General features: G+C 44.1%; 1 protein-coding gene across 3 annotated transcripts in view; it reads left to right on the top strand.

Annotated features, from left to right (window-relative positions):
• Positions 1–14177, top strand: part of TEAD3 (TEA domain transcription factor 3) — a 95286-nt gene extending 81109 nt beyond the window's left edge. For all 3 annotated transcript variants that reach the window (XM_044443617.1, XM_044443626.1, XM_044443634.1), the window contains 9 exons: positions 2368–2379; positions 3168–3305; positions 4318–4361; positions 7284–7345; positions 8755–8888; positions 9303–9476; positions 10419–10559; positions 11152–11304; positions 13757–14177. In XM_044443617.1, the coding sequence (XP_044299552.1) occupies positions 2368–2379; positions 3168–3305; positions 4318–4361; positions 7284–7345; positions 8755–8888; positions 9303–9476; positions 10419–10559; positions 11152–11304; positions 13757–13870 (972 nt within the window). In that variant the 3' untranslated portion in view covers positions 13871–14177. The remainder of the gene's footprint in view (positions 1–2367; positions 2380–3167; positions 3306–4317; positions 4362–7283; positions 7346–8754; positions 8889–9302; positions 9477–10418; positions 10560–11151; positions 11305–13756) is intronic.
• Positions 14178–14503: the final 326 nt, after the last annotated feature.

Genomic DNA, 14503 nt, shown 5'->3' with positions numbered 1-14503 from the left:
CTGATTCAAGAAGCTTAGAGCGAGATCATGGGACCAGGATCCAAGGAAGGTGAGCAGGGATAAAACTGGAGAGCTTTTATCCTGTGATTGCCTTTCCTTTTCATCTGTGGTTGGCTTTCCTCTTTTTTCTTCTTCTGTAACTGGAGATTGACTAACTTTTCTTATAACCTTTTTCTTTTTTTGTTCTGTGTATTGTGATTTGCCAAGTAAGGTGCCCGTTAGAAGGCATACATGGGAAGTGGTGTCTTAAGGGAGGGTGAGGGGGTATTTCAAACTGATATTGGTTCTCCATTCCCTCTTGTTATTTGATAAATGTATTGGAAAGTACCTAGAGATTTCTGCCTTGTGAACTATGCAGACTGTTCAACCCCTTGCCTTTCTAAAGTGTTTAAGACTAGCAGTTGCAGTAAACAGGTTGAAGAATCCCATGGATAGCATGTTTCCCTGTCCTTTGCCCCCTAATAAAGAAGCTCTCGGCTGGTACACAAGCAGTTTAAATTGTTCTACATGTGTAGGTTAAAGCCCAACATTCCAAATGCATAATGGTCTACATCACAATAGTCAAATTTCTTGCAGTTGAAGAACAGCACAGAATGGTGAAAGGGGATTTTAAAAGTCTCTAGCCTTATAATCGGGATGCAGGTGGAGCAGTGGTTTAAACTGTTGAGCTGCTGGGCTGGTTGATCGAAAGGTCTCCAGTTCAAATTTGCACAACGGGGTGAGTTCCCGTTGTTCCGTCCCGGCTCCTGCCAACCTTGCAGTTCGAAAGCATGCAAATGCAAGTAGATGAAAAGGTACCACTTTGGTGGGCAGGTAACAGCGTTCCGTGCACTTCGGTGTTTAGTCATGCCAGCCACATGACCACGGAGACTGTCTGCAGACAAACGCTGGCTCCCTTGGCTAGGAAACAGAGATGAGCACTGCCCCCTAGAGTTAGGCATGACTGGACTTTAATGTCAAGGGGAAACCTTTACCTTTACCCTTACCTTTAGCCTTATAATCAGTAGTAAATTTTTTATGATGGCTGGATATAATGGTTGAACACTTCTGAGTTTTTCTTTATTCCAAGTTGTAGCTCATCTTTCTCTAACAAAAATAAATACATTGCCTCAGAGTTAGAGTTTACTTTGCACTGTGAGCCATGAAGTTCATTAGGTGATGTTGGACCATTCACAGACACACAGCCAAACCTACTTCCCAGGACTGTTGTAAAGCTGTAGTGGGGGAACTGTTGATGCCACCCTGGGCCCATTGGAGTAGTGGTGGAATGATTGAGAATGAATCAAAATGCATAATCCATGGCCATTCTGTCAAGAGGTCCTGGTTCAATAATCAGGTGTTTTTTGACCACTCAAATGCCCAATCTACTCGAAGTCCACAATTAATCATGTTGAACCTTATCCTGGGGTGCATACAGGGCCTAAAGAGAGAATATTTGGCTTGAGTATAATATGTTTTCAAGTCAATTTCAAATAAAAAAACCAATGACCAGACATGAAACATAGTTTGCAATATGTGGAAGAAAGTTAGCATTGATATTCAGGCCTGAACCAGATTTGTAGAACTGCAAAGCAGAAGAGTCTGTTTGGGTGTTTTTGTTTTTTGTTTTTTTGGCTTTATGTGCATCCCTCTTGATTGGTAAATAAGAAAAAGTTATCTCTTCCGAAAGGCCTCCTGTCCTCCATACCTTTCTTTTTCATTGCCCCTGAGCCATGGGCCCAGATCTTCATGTGATTTAGTGGAAAAGATTGCATTGGAAATCAGCCTGACTCAGTTGTAGCATTTTTAAACAGTGAAATCTGACACAAGAACACAGAAAGCTGTCCTATACTGACAGACCATTGGTTCATCAAGCCCAGTCCTGTAGACCCTGGCTGACAGAGGCTCTCCTTGCAAGGTTTCGGGTAGCCTTCTTCCCTACCCCTACCTGGAGAATCCAGGGCCTGAATTTAGGACTTTCTGCATATAAGACAGGTACTCTGCCCTCTGTACATCCTTCATTACACTGATGTTTTATTATTTATTACTACACGTATAATTTGCCTTTTTTTCTCTTTCAAGGAACTTGAGCTAGCTTACATAATCGTCTTCCTCTCCATTTTGTCCTTATAACAGCCCTGTGAAGTAGGCTAGGCTGAGAGTCAGTGACTGCCCCAAAGTCACCCAGTGAGCTTCACGGCCAAGTGGGGACTAGAACCCAGATCATCTGAGTCCTCAGTCGAACCATCTAACCACCACACCATAATGGGTTTACCATTGTTTTGATAAATATTATGATTTATGCAGCCTCCCCACTCCTCATCTTAGTGGCCAGTATGATAATCAAGGCACTAACCATATTCTTTCTTTTTCCCCCCCTTCACACAGGCTATGAACTTGGTAAGTACAGCTCAGTTTTGTCTTTGTTCCATCAACTTCCCATGGATAGGTTTTGCCAAGGAAAAGATCTAAAGACATAAATTCTTATGAAGACTGAAACGAGGTGTAAAGCTGCTAGAAGTGCAAAATTTAATAGGTGTCAAATATATTTTCAGGTGTTTGAACAGGAGCATGAGTGCTTTCACTGTGCTCTTCTAAGCTCCAGGTTTGTTGCACTACTCTACCGAATTGATTCACCATAGCTAGCAGAATCCCACAAAAGTGAGCCTTGGGGGGGAAATAGTGGCAAAATGCTAGGCTGTTCTGAGAAACAGCCTGCATGCATGGGGTATTGCCAATATACGAGGGTTCTTCAAAAAGTTTCTGCACTTTTTAAAACTCTATTCATTAAGAATTTCAAAAACAAATTACATGACTTTTCCACATCGTCATCTTCCTTTGCAATGCATTTTTCCAAGTGCCATACCAACATTTTAATACCATCAGCAAAAAATATATAAAACATATTTATAAAATATTAAGTATAAAAGTGCAGAAACTTTTTGAAGAACCCTCGTATTTTGAACCCAGTACAAAAATGAACAGTTTTAATGCAAGCAGTTAATTTTATTTATTTATGTATTTATTTAAGGCATTTTTACCCCGTTCTTTACAAAGATCTCAGGATGGCGATACAAAGTAATATTATGCCAATTGTCCTTTAATTCTGGATGACTGCTGCTTTTCTGGACTCTCAGGATTTGGAGTAGTAACTCTGCTTTCTGTTTCTCTTCTGTCTTGCTCTGAAGGATCAGGTCTCGAAGGACAAAGCTCTGCAGAGCATGGCTTCTATGTCATCTGCGCAGATCGTATCTGCCAGTGTCCTGCAGAACAAGCTCAGTCCCCCTCCTCCGCTCCCTCAGGCTGTCTTCTCTGCTGCTCCCAGGGTAAGAGATGCTGTTAAAAAGGGGTCTGGCTTAAAGGAATAACCTCATACCACAGTGTCAGCTGCTCCAGAGAAGATACATTTACTTGTATTTGCTTATTCGATGGCATAATCCTTTGATATTTGATGGTATAATCGTAACCAATAAGGGTTGGGCTAGAATTTTTTAAATGAGGGTTGGGCAAGCCTTTGGACCCAAAGGTTGCGTGCAGTGCCGGTTGAGGGCCAGATGCATGCTTGAACATTCTTGCTGTCTCCTCACACGTCTTAGAGTGCTGGGATGAGGAGGTTCATTGCTTTCTTCTGCAGTTGCTGAAATCAGGGGGTGGGACTGGGAGGGGTGGGGGGGGAAGGCTAAAGTTCCTTCCCTACTGCAATCCAGATCCAGAAAGCCATTTCCCCACTGCTACTTGCAGCAAGGAAACAGGATCTGCATCAGGATTGCTGGGAAGGGGTAGGTGGTGAGATTAAAGGCTCCCCCCTATCCACGGCACTCTGTTCCCCATTCTCCTTTTGGCAGCTGTGGGAAAAGTGGGGCAGGGGCATCCCTGTGGGCTCCATGGGCTGTAGGCAGCTCATACATGTTTTAACTGTACATTCTCATTGTACATTCCTACACACATCAACTTTCCCTCCCTTCATGCTCCTTAAATGTATGTACTCAGTTTTAACAGACTTAACATATGTTTGCTCCAATTCCCGCTCCATTCTCTTCACTTATGGGAGCACCTCCAGACCTCTCCAACTAACCCTCTTTATGTACACAGGCCAACACAATGCTGTTCTGACATACCTACCCCAACTGTTCCCCTTAAGAGCTGACTGGAGAAGGACACTGATTTCATACAAATCTCCCAGATGATCTAGTCCTACTTCTCAGCCTTGCAATGGCAGTATTTCCAAGTTATATTTCAGAAAATGAGTTAAGATCTGCTTGGATCGGAACAGTAGAAACTATGCAGCTGTTGGGAATATCCCTGACACAGGTTTCTGTGTCCTTCTTGTTTCCATAGTTTTGGAGCACGCCTATCCCAGGACAGTCTGGACCTTCTCAGGAGTGAGTACGGGAACCTGTTACTCTTGAACATGACTTTTGAAGAGCACATTTTTGGATTGCATAATTACATGGCTTACCATTTCGGAGAAAGCTTGTTTTGATTTTCTGAACTGTTCCACAGAAGCTGGTGCCAAATGAAGCAAGCTGCCCACTTCAGCCTGCATTTCTAAACTGCCATATTTAAAATAAGGACTGTTTCAAGCAGAATCATAGCCATAATTACATGTGGGGAATGATCCAACACTGGTCCCACATGGAGGAACCCATTTGTTTGAAAATTCCTCCATGTAAACCAGGAATACAGAACTTCAGAACCAGGATCCCAGTCTGGCCCTCCAGGGGTTCCTAAATTTGAGCACCTCCTCCAGGCCCACCCTTCTCAGACGTGGCAAGCTTTTGATATGGCATACAAGATGCATCTGGTGGGGCAGTTCTTTCAAACAAACAACTCAACTGCACACTGTCCTACCTAGGAACATGCTGGATCTGACCTAGTTCAGCATTCAGTTCCCACAGTGGCTAACCAGGTGCCCACAGGAAGCCCGCCCCTTGGGCCTGAAGGTGCTGTTGCTTAGTGCCAGGTTGGTCCATAACGAAACATCCCTCATCCACGACTTAATTGTGGATGAGGGGGCCGACCTGGCTTGCATTACAGAGACCTGGCAGGGGTGGATGTGTCCCTCTCTCAATTGTGCCCGCCCGGGTATCTGGTCCAGCACCAGCCACGCCCGGAGGGCGGGGGTCGCTTTAATCTATCAAGCTTCAATTTCCCTTGCGGGGCTTCCTGTTCTCTTGAGATCGGGTCTAGAGTGCCTTTACCTGGCATTGGGCGACCGAGACAGACTGGGGATTCTGCTGGTGTACCGTGCACCCTTCTGCCCATCAGACTCCCTGCCTGAGCTGACGTAGATCGTCTCGGACCTGGTGCTGAAGACCCCCAGGATGTTGGTCCTGGGGGACTTCAATCTCCATGCCGAGACTGGTCTGACCGGGGCGGCTCAGGACTTCATGGCCTCCATGACAGCCATGGGGCTGTCTCAACATGTCATAGGCTCAACCCATGAATGTGGACACACGCTGGACCTGGTTTTATCAATGAGGCAGGAAGAGGGGGATCTGAATGTGAGGAACTTGTGTCTGACACCCCTGTCATGGTCAGATCAGTTCCTCGTGAGGTTTGAGCTCGATGCCGGCCTTTCCCTCTGTAAGGGTGCGGACCCTATTGTGTTCATCTGCCCTCGGAGCCGGCTTGATCCGGATGGATTCCTGAAGGCTTTGGGGAAGTTTCCGGTTAATAAAGCTGGCTCTCCTGTTGATGCTCCGGTTGAACTGTGGAATGGGGAAATGGCCAAGGCTATTGACATGATCACTCCTAAGCGTCCTCTCCCGTCCGGCAGAGCCTGTTCATCCCCATGGTATACACCTGAACTATGGGCGATGAAGCGGGTTGGGAGACGTCTAGAGTGTAGGTGGAGGAAATCACAAGATGAATCTGACTGAGCATGCTTACGAGCTCATTATCGAGCCTATGCTGTGGTGGTGAGGGCAGCGAAGAAGAAATTCTTCTCCACTTCCATTGCCTCCTCACAGTGCCGTCCAGCAGAGCTCTTTCGAGTGGTACATGGGCTGGTACATCCCGGCCCTAAGAAAGATCCCGTATCACCCTCGATGGCCCGCTGTGATGATTTTGCCCGGCACTTTAAGGAGAAAATCGCTCAGATTCATCATGAGCTGGACTCCGCAAGTGGTTCAGATCCTCTAGGGGAGGTGCCAATGACTCTGTCCGGTCAAATATTATTGGATGAATTTCAGTTATTGCAGCATGATGATGTGGACAAGGTGCTTGGACAAGGGCGCCACCGCAGAGAAAGCCCTCCTCCGGGTACTTAGCCTCCTGACGTCTTTCACAGAGGGTTCCCAGAGGAGGGTCTTTGCTGCCGATCTCAGGGGGCGGGAGGGCAAATACGGAAGAAGGCATTCCCTTAGGAATACGCTCCCCAGAGATGTCCGCCTGGCGCCGTCGTTATTTGTTTTTCGGCACCAGGCTAAGAGCTTTTTATTTCAACAATATTTTAATAACTTTTAACATTAGCTATATAGGTTTTAATCTGCAGCCAGGGTGGATCTAGATTTTATTTGTATTATGTTTTATTTTATTCTTCTTATTTATGTAAGCTGTCCTGAGGCTTTGCGAAAGGACGGCGTACAAATATTCTAAATAAATAAAGCCCACGAGCAGGACATGAATATAATGGTATCCTCCTGCTCATGTTCCAGATTTCTGGTTCTGAAATGACAGGGAAGGTGGATGAGGGGAGCGGGCAACACTCTGCGGTTTTATGACTCTAGGTGTAAGAGAATCTACCCAAGATTTATCAGGCAGTACAATTCTGTTGATGGGGCATCTCAGGAGGAGTCGCTGGGCTGCCAGCCTCTCCTCCTGAGCCAGCAAAGCAGAAATGAGGACTGAATGTCATCCACTGATCTCCCTCTGGGTTTTTGTTTTTGCTACTATTTCTCTCCCTCTGCATGCAATGGGAGAAAAATAATTTAGAGGCTGGATTGAATCTTTCCCTACCCTGGCAACATAGTGAGGGACTAGGCTACAGCCCAGCAAGCCCTGTTGGATCTAGAACCTCCCCTGCTCTGGCCACGCCATGCCATCAGTCCTCTCCCCTTTCCTTCCTTCAAAATCAAAGAAGGAGCAGATGTGTCAAGATATACACGGGGGTTTGTTGGTGGGGGTGGGCAACCCATGACTGATCTGAGCTCTCCTATGGTCCTTTGGATGCCATAGGATTGCAACATTCATTGTCCTTAGGAGACCTCCTCCTCTCACCGATTTTGGATGTGGGTGAATTTAGAGGCTAGCTTATTAAATGAGTTCCTGACTAACCTGTTTAATGCCATTTTGCTTTGCAGCATTAAACCTTTTGCACAACCAGCCTACCCCATCCAGCCACCCATGCCTCCATCACTAGCCAGTAAGTGTTTCGGCTCACTTGATTTGTCCAACAAACTGATGCCCTTTCTCTTAAAATAACAACACTTTTGTTGGCTCCCCTGCCACCACTAGTATCAGTTTAGAATATCCGTTCCCCTGCACAACGTAGGATGTTTTCTGTCGTTGCTGAGGACCCCTCTGAGTCTTGGTCCAACCAGGATTGTGGACTTCTGCTTCATTCATAAAGACTGAATATCTTTTTGGTCCATGCAGAGAAATATGCATTCTTGCCTTCTCCCAAATGATTATAGGACCTGCAATCTAAAGTTGCAATTTAGATTGGAAAAATGATGCACTGGGAGGATTAAGTGTTGCTTCCCTGCCCTTGCTCAATGCCCTCCACAACCACATTTAAGCTTAAAAAAACCATCTAGCCAATCTGGGCATGGGCCTCCCATCAGCTCACTTAATTTGACTGAATGGCTGCTGTGTTCACATTACCTGGGATGTATCTGCATGGGATTTTGCAGGATTCCAGTGCATCATAGAAGCGCCTCCAATTCCTGTAAGCTATGTGCTCTCTGAGTAGATGGAGCTGTGTTTATCACTAGCCTTTCTTCATAGCAGCTAGAGGAAAGCGGCAGCATTAGCTGCGCAGTCCTCATAACCAAGCTCACATTATGCTTACTTGGAAGGCAGTGAAGACTTCAGCACTAAAATGAAAGTATGGAAAAACTGTCTTTTAAATTTGGTCTGCTAGGAGGATATTTTGCCTTTTGTTCTGAGAATTTGAGCAAAACTTCCCTACTGCGTGGGTGCATTTATGGCATTCTTCAAGGCTGTTCTTTGATCTCCTAGTTTTATCCCCTAGTTCTCATCAGTGAGATGGGATGTGTGGGTGGAACACCTTGCTGATAGCAGGAAAGTATGCCATTTCTAGGGAAGCTTATCTGTCTGGTCTGGTGATCTTTCAGATACTCTGCTTAAAGAAACCTCAGTGAGAAAATCAGGTGACTTCTTGGACTGGTGTACTATCTAGGAGCTTCAGGCATGGCTTACCTAGAAAGGATAGTCTGTTTCAGCTTACCCCTTAATTAATCTTGAGTTTGAGACTTCTAGTCAACTCCACCTTTTTATTTACACTCTGCCTTGTTTTAAGGTACAGGATAATCTAATCCATTTCACATTTGCTTTCTGCAAAATGTACAGAAAACGCAGAACCTTTTGCAGAACTGAAAATGTGAAGATTCAGACCCTGAATTCCTGTCATTTGAGGGAATCTGGTTGTGTTGTAATCATCATCTAGGCAATAATGAAGAAAATAGTACTTGACTGTTTGAAAAGACGGGCAACTGTGCTGTACAGGAGCCTAACCAGTTTTTCGTTGCCTCTGCAACTGAAAGCTCCCGCTACATTGCTTGAGAATGTTACAACATCTTCTTCTTCTAGGCTACGAGTCCCTGGCTCCTCTTCCACCTGCTGCCTCGGCTGTGCCAGTCTGGCAGGACCGCACCATTGCCTCTACCAAGCTGAGGCTCCTTGAGTATTCAGCATTCATGGAAGTGCAGCGTGACCCAGAAACGGTAATTCGTGAGGGGGAATGTTTGGTGCTGCTTCCCACATGGGCTGAGCTGTGGGGGAGGTGATGGAATTCTCTTGCTCTTGTTAAGGAATGGGTCCTGCAGATTGCTATCCTATCTTGGTACTTACATAAAGTCTGATCTTCTGCTTATCAGCTCTGTGCAATACCTGGTGCCTAAAACATGAGCACTGCCCTTCGCTTGGAGCCCTGGCCTCTCCTTACTGCTTTGTGCAATACAGAAGTTACTACGGGTCTTTTTGTCTGGATGGTGGAGATTAGCTGAGTCTTGAATTGTAGTGTAGAATCAACAGCAGTATCTGATTCTCTTTGTTATGACCTGATTTTCATCATGCAGAATAATTCCACTGCTCCTACATGCTTGCACATCTTTTTTTTTTTTTTTACCCACTTACAGTATAGCAAGCATCTCTTTGTGCATATTGGACAGACAAATCCCTCATACAGCGACCCACTGCTGGAGGCAGTGGATATCCGCCAGATCTATGACAAGTTCCCTGAGAAGAAAGGGGGCCTGAAGGAGCTCTATGAGAGAGGACCACAGAACTCCTTCTTCCTTGTCAAATTTTGGGTAAGAACCACACAGGTTGCAGCTGAACAGTGGCTCAGAAAAACTGTTCTGGAGCATTTTCTTTGCCAGATAATGGGACAATTCAACAAGAGAGAATGTGCTGTCTTTTGTTACCATTGCTTTTTCATCCAATGTGGATGCTGTCTGCCATGAGCCATCCAACACGGCACCACACAATCTTGTAATGGATGTCGTTTTACTCACTTGTGTGTGCTAAGCAATCTGAATGGAAAATGTTAAGGAATAACCAAAGTTTGTTTTGCTTATTCTGAAGTTACCACATGGTCATCATTTAGAATAAGAGCAAAGTTCAGTAATTTCTTATCAAGCAAAACCATGATCCTCAGGTGTCCATCGCTCTTACAGGAACCTGAACATCCACACAAGACAACAAAATAGTATATTGTATTGGTTTTACATAACATTCTTCAATGTTTTGTATCATTGTATTTGGCCTGGTTTTAACCTGCTTGGCATTATAGCTGAATAATAGCTTGTTGCTTCCTCATAGTAAGTCTAAGAGAAATTCTGTTTCAGCCTGGACTGCCCATTGAACATCTTTAGCTCATTTTCTCAGCTGTTGGTTAATTAAAAAGTGAACTGGTACATTCCAGTTAATAATGCTGGACTGAGTCATGGACTTGAGAAAGGAGACTTGGAAAGTCATATATTCTGAGCCTCTATTCTCCATTTGCAAAATGGGCATAATTACAACTTGCCCTGAAGGGTGGTAGGGAAGATAAATGATTATAAAACAGCTTATTATTGTTAACTGCATATGTAATTGATCATATCATAATGTTTATATTTCTCATGTTGGCATCTTTGTCCTCAGTGAATACATCCCAGAACGCTGTCAGACTTGCTTGTCTTAAGCAGAAACCAATCAATCTTTCTTTTCCTTATCTGACCAATAATACCCCCTTCCTGTCCTTGCTCTAGGCGGATCTGAACAGCACCATTCAGGATGGTCCCGGTGCTTTTTATGGCGTCAGCAGTCAGTATAGCAGCTCAGAAAACATGACCATCACAGTCTCCACTAAGGTGTGCTCTTTTGGGAAGCAAGTAGTGGAGAAGGTGGAGGTGAGTCCTGGGTTTGCCAGAATTGTGGAACTGCTAGGAGGGAGATGTTACTGAGAAGGTGAACAGCAAAATAGGTAATGTGGGATTGGAGGGTGTGATTCTTTGACAGCCCTAGAAGACTTTGGAGGAAGGAATGGGGAGGGAACTTTCAACAGACCTGGTGGAATAGCCCCGCTTCTTCTGTGCTCTTCCTTCCCTTGCCTGCTGGAAAGGCTGCGGGTGGTGACAGTTGAGGAAGGAGGCACCTGGTAGAGGTGACCTCTTTTCATGGGACTTGTGAAATGTGCTTTCTCTCTCTACTCCCCCTGACTTCAAGATTTTAATTACAAGAAGTATATGAATGCTTTGTAATCAGTGTTGGTCAGCTATTTAATAACAGGCCAGTCTGTATTGCTTTTTTTGCCTTAGTGGAATGGGCCACCTTCCTCCAAGTGCTTCATCTCTCCAGTTTTCCCAGGCCCAATTTACATGTCATCCTAAATACAAGAAATCATTTGACCTCTCATACTCTTACATCCTCAATGCTGTACAAATCCCATTGACAGCTCTATATGGGGTTCTTAAGGCCTACTCTCTTTGCATTTTCCTGCAGACTGAATTTGCCCGAATGGAAAATGGAAGGTGTGTGTACCGAATCCATAGGTCCCCCATGTGTGAGTATATGATCAACTTCATCCATAAACTGAAACACCTCCCAGAAAAATACATGATGAACAGTGTCCTGGAGAATTTCACCATCTTGCAGGTAAAAAAACCTCCTGCCTTTTTCTTCTGTCTTGAATTGTCACCCACTACTTTAGAACCTATGACTGTCATCTGTGCCTAGTCTTTAATAAAGTAGTTATGTCCTATATTTCCTCCAAGAAGCATACATGATCCTGTTTTATCCTCACAACAACCCTGTGATGTAGACTAGGCAGAGAGTCAGTGAGTGGCCCAAAGTCATTCAGTGAGCTTCATGACTTAGCAACTGGACCTAGGTCTTCTGAGTCCTAGGCTCACATTCTTCAACCACTGCACTACCCAAGCGCTCTAGAAGTGTAGAGCGCTGCAGGTTACACAAGCCGCTGTGGCTTGTTTAAGCTGCAGTAACTGTACAAATTAAGAAATTGTGCGGTTAGTGTTAGGAAGAAGATCTGAGTCAAAGGTGACAACAGTATCTGTATCAATGACAACAACTCCTGTCTGTTTTTTCCTCTTCCTTTCAGTGCTGCAGTTATTACTTCTTTCTTTTTTACCAAGAAAGTGACACCTTATGCAGGGGTTTCACAGGGGAAGAATTTTGTTCTGAGCATAGGGCCAGGGGTGTTTTGTCAAGAGCAAGCTCTTGTAGTTTACCCTGCGTGTCTCCTCATGTAAAGTGCAGTCCTGCATCTATGCAATGCCTTATTTCAAGTAAATAGGGGCAAAACTGCAGCCCTTATTTTTCCCTTTCCTTTGGCCTCAAAATATGTTTTTATTCTGTTTCATATGCACCGGAACTGGGAATGAGCCTTGGGGTTGTGGAAGGCAGTGCACGTCTTAACACTGAGGCAGTTGAAATGGTTGTGGTGATGTGTGTGCAGCCATATAAGTTGGAGTGCCTTGTTGCTACCCCTTTCCGTCAACTGGGGGAAGTGCAGCACAGCCATTGGCAGCTGTCTTTGGCCTTGGAGGCAACCTTCTGCCCTCAGTGAGGGCCTCTGTGCAAGCACATGCAAGGCCTCTTCCCCCCTCCTGCTTGCAGTGCAGCCTGGACCTCATGTGCCCTACAAGTGGGAAATGATTTGTTGAGGTCGAACCATTGACATCATGTTGAATGGAAGACCTTCCACCTCTTTCCCTGACTCTTTCATAGAGTGCAAGCAGATGGCCATTTGCCCAAGTGGTGTGGGTATATAACTATGTGGTGAACTAGTAATCTGTATTGTTGAGCATATTTATGTATTTATTTATTTAAAACTGTTGTAGACAGTCCCATTACCGAAGTCTCAGGATGGTTTAATAATACTAAATGTAAAAAAAAAAAAATTAAAACACAGCCTCCTAAAATTTAGCTAATAATAAAACCCCAAATAAAACAGTCAAGTCTTAAAACATTGGGAAAACAAAAAGGTTTTGGCCTGGCACTGAAAAGAATAAAGTGATGGTGCCATGCGAACCTCTCTGGGGAGCATATTCCATAATCGGGGCGCCACCACAGAGAAGGCCCTCCTCTGGGTAGTCACCCTCCTAATCTTCTTCAGGGAGGGCTCCTGGAGAAGGGCGTCTGTCCCAGAACTTAAGGATGTTACAAGTTCCTGGGCTCCTGTCAGCTGCATAAATGTGGTAAGATTTTACTCACCACTTGGCAGGCCATGTGTGTGTAGCGCAATAAGTTACCATTTGGCAAATAGTCATCTGTAAATCACCCCTCTATTTAAAATGGTGACTTACAGTTTGAGAGTTTTAATCCAGCAAGTAAATAATGAAAATCAGTGACTAGATTGTGATACTAAAAAAAATTGGGATAGAAATGATAACCATACATGAATATTGAAAGTGTGAGCAGTTTCTCATGTTGTATTTTTGGGTACAAATATTATGTTAGTTACTATTTTATGTTATGTGTACAAATTTCTGTTTTTATTCATAGCAGCTGAGAAAGTAGGAGAGAAAATGGTGGTTTATACATGTGTGCATTCTGCACAGTTGATGAAGTATGCATGTATATTGTACTCTACTTCCTGTACCCAAGTACAAAAATGTAGCACACGTGTATAAAGCAGGTATAAATGTTGCTAACAACCACCTTCCTTATTCCTTAGTGGATTTGTTTTCACATGTAGCTTGTAACTTATGACTGAGGATATATCCAGATGACGCTGCTAATGCAGAATTGCCCTGCCTTTTTTAGGGTAACCAGACAACATTATCTTCCATCCTGATATTGTCCTACTGATTCTTCAATCTTTTTCTTCCCACAAAAGAAAAAAAGGCAGGATAGCTGCACAACATTTTCTGACTGGTAGTACTAAAAACTATGCATCTAAAAGGAGATGCTTTCTGTAACTTGATCTAAAACAGGTGGATTTGATATAGCAGTGGCTGGGTAAATTTCTGTGGTCTGTTACATTCAACAATAAGACCAAATGAGCTTAACTGTTTCTTTGGACTCAATATCTGACATTTCCATTATCTTTTCCCTAATTTCACTGTGTTTTTTCCATTTATCTCAGGTTGTTACAAACAGAGATACCCAGGAAACCTTGCTCTGCATAGCTTTTGTTTTTGAGGTATCTACCAGTGAGCATGGAGCTCAGCATCACGTGTACAAGTTGGTCAAAGACTAGAGGCTCTCCCAGGGAGACCTGGCAATTTAAGAAAGAGGGAGGAGAGAAGTCTCTTCAGAAAAGCCACCCGTATAGGATGCCTTGACGCAAGTCTTTTGAAAAAGAACAAAAAAAAGCGATGCCAAAAATGACTGTTTCACAATCACAGATGTTTTCTACTTAGGAACAATTTTTTTACAAAAACAAACAGAAAAAGCATTACAGGAAAGCATAAAGAGGAAGGAGAATTCTTACTGGAGGCAACAGGGAGGACTGGTCCTGTGAGCTAGGTGCTGAGTATTTCGGGAGATGTTGGTTCTAAGGCCTTGTACTTCTTCATGGCTTTCCCAGCACAGAGCACTAGAACAACCTCTGGTGAACTGAGACTGCCGACCTCTTCATAATATCTGAACATGCCCATGTTTTTCATGCCAAGATCTGGATTTTGTCCTCAAACCAGCTTTACCTAGCTGCTTTCATCTACAAAAGAAAAAAGAAGAAGAAAAGAACTGTTATATGAGGGCTGCTGAAGATGGGAAATCAAACGCTGCCTTCTCAATGATCTCACTCTGTTTCAGACACTGACAAAAAGGATGAAGAGTTTTCTTTTGTCTCTCGCCACAGTGTGTGTGCAGAGCCAACGCAGGGAATTGG

Source organism: Varanus komodoensis, unplaced genomic scaffold, assembly GCF_004798865.1.
Source record: "Varanus komodoensis strain SLA01 unplaced genomic scaffold, ASM479886v1 scaffold1, whole genome shotgun sequence".
In the NCBI taxonomy this organism is placed as follows: domain Eukaryota; kingdom Metazoa; phylum Chordata; class Lepidosauria; order Squamata; family Varanidae; genus Varanus; species Varanus komodoensis.
The sequence above is the reverse complement of the archived record's forward strand: the minus strand, read 5'-3'. Positions and strand labels throughout refer to the sequence as shown.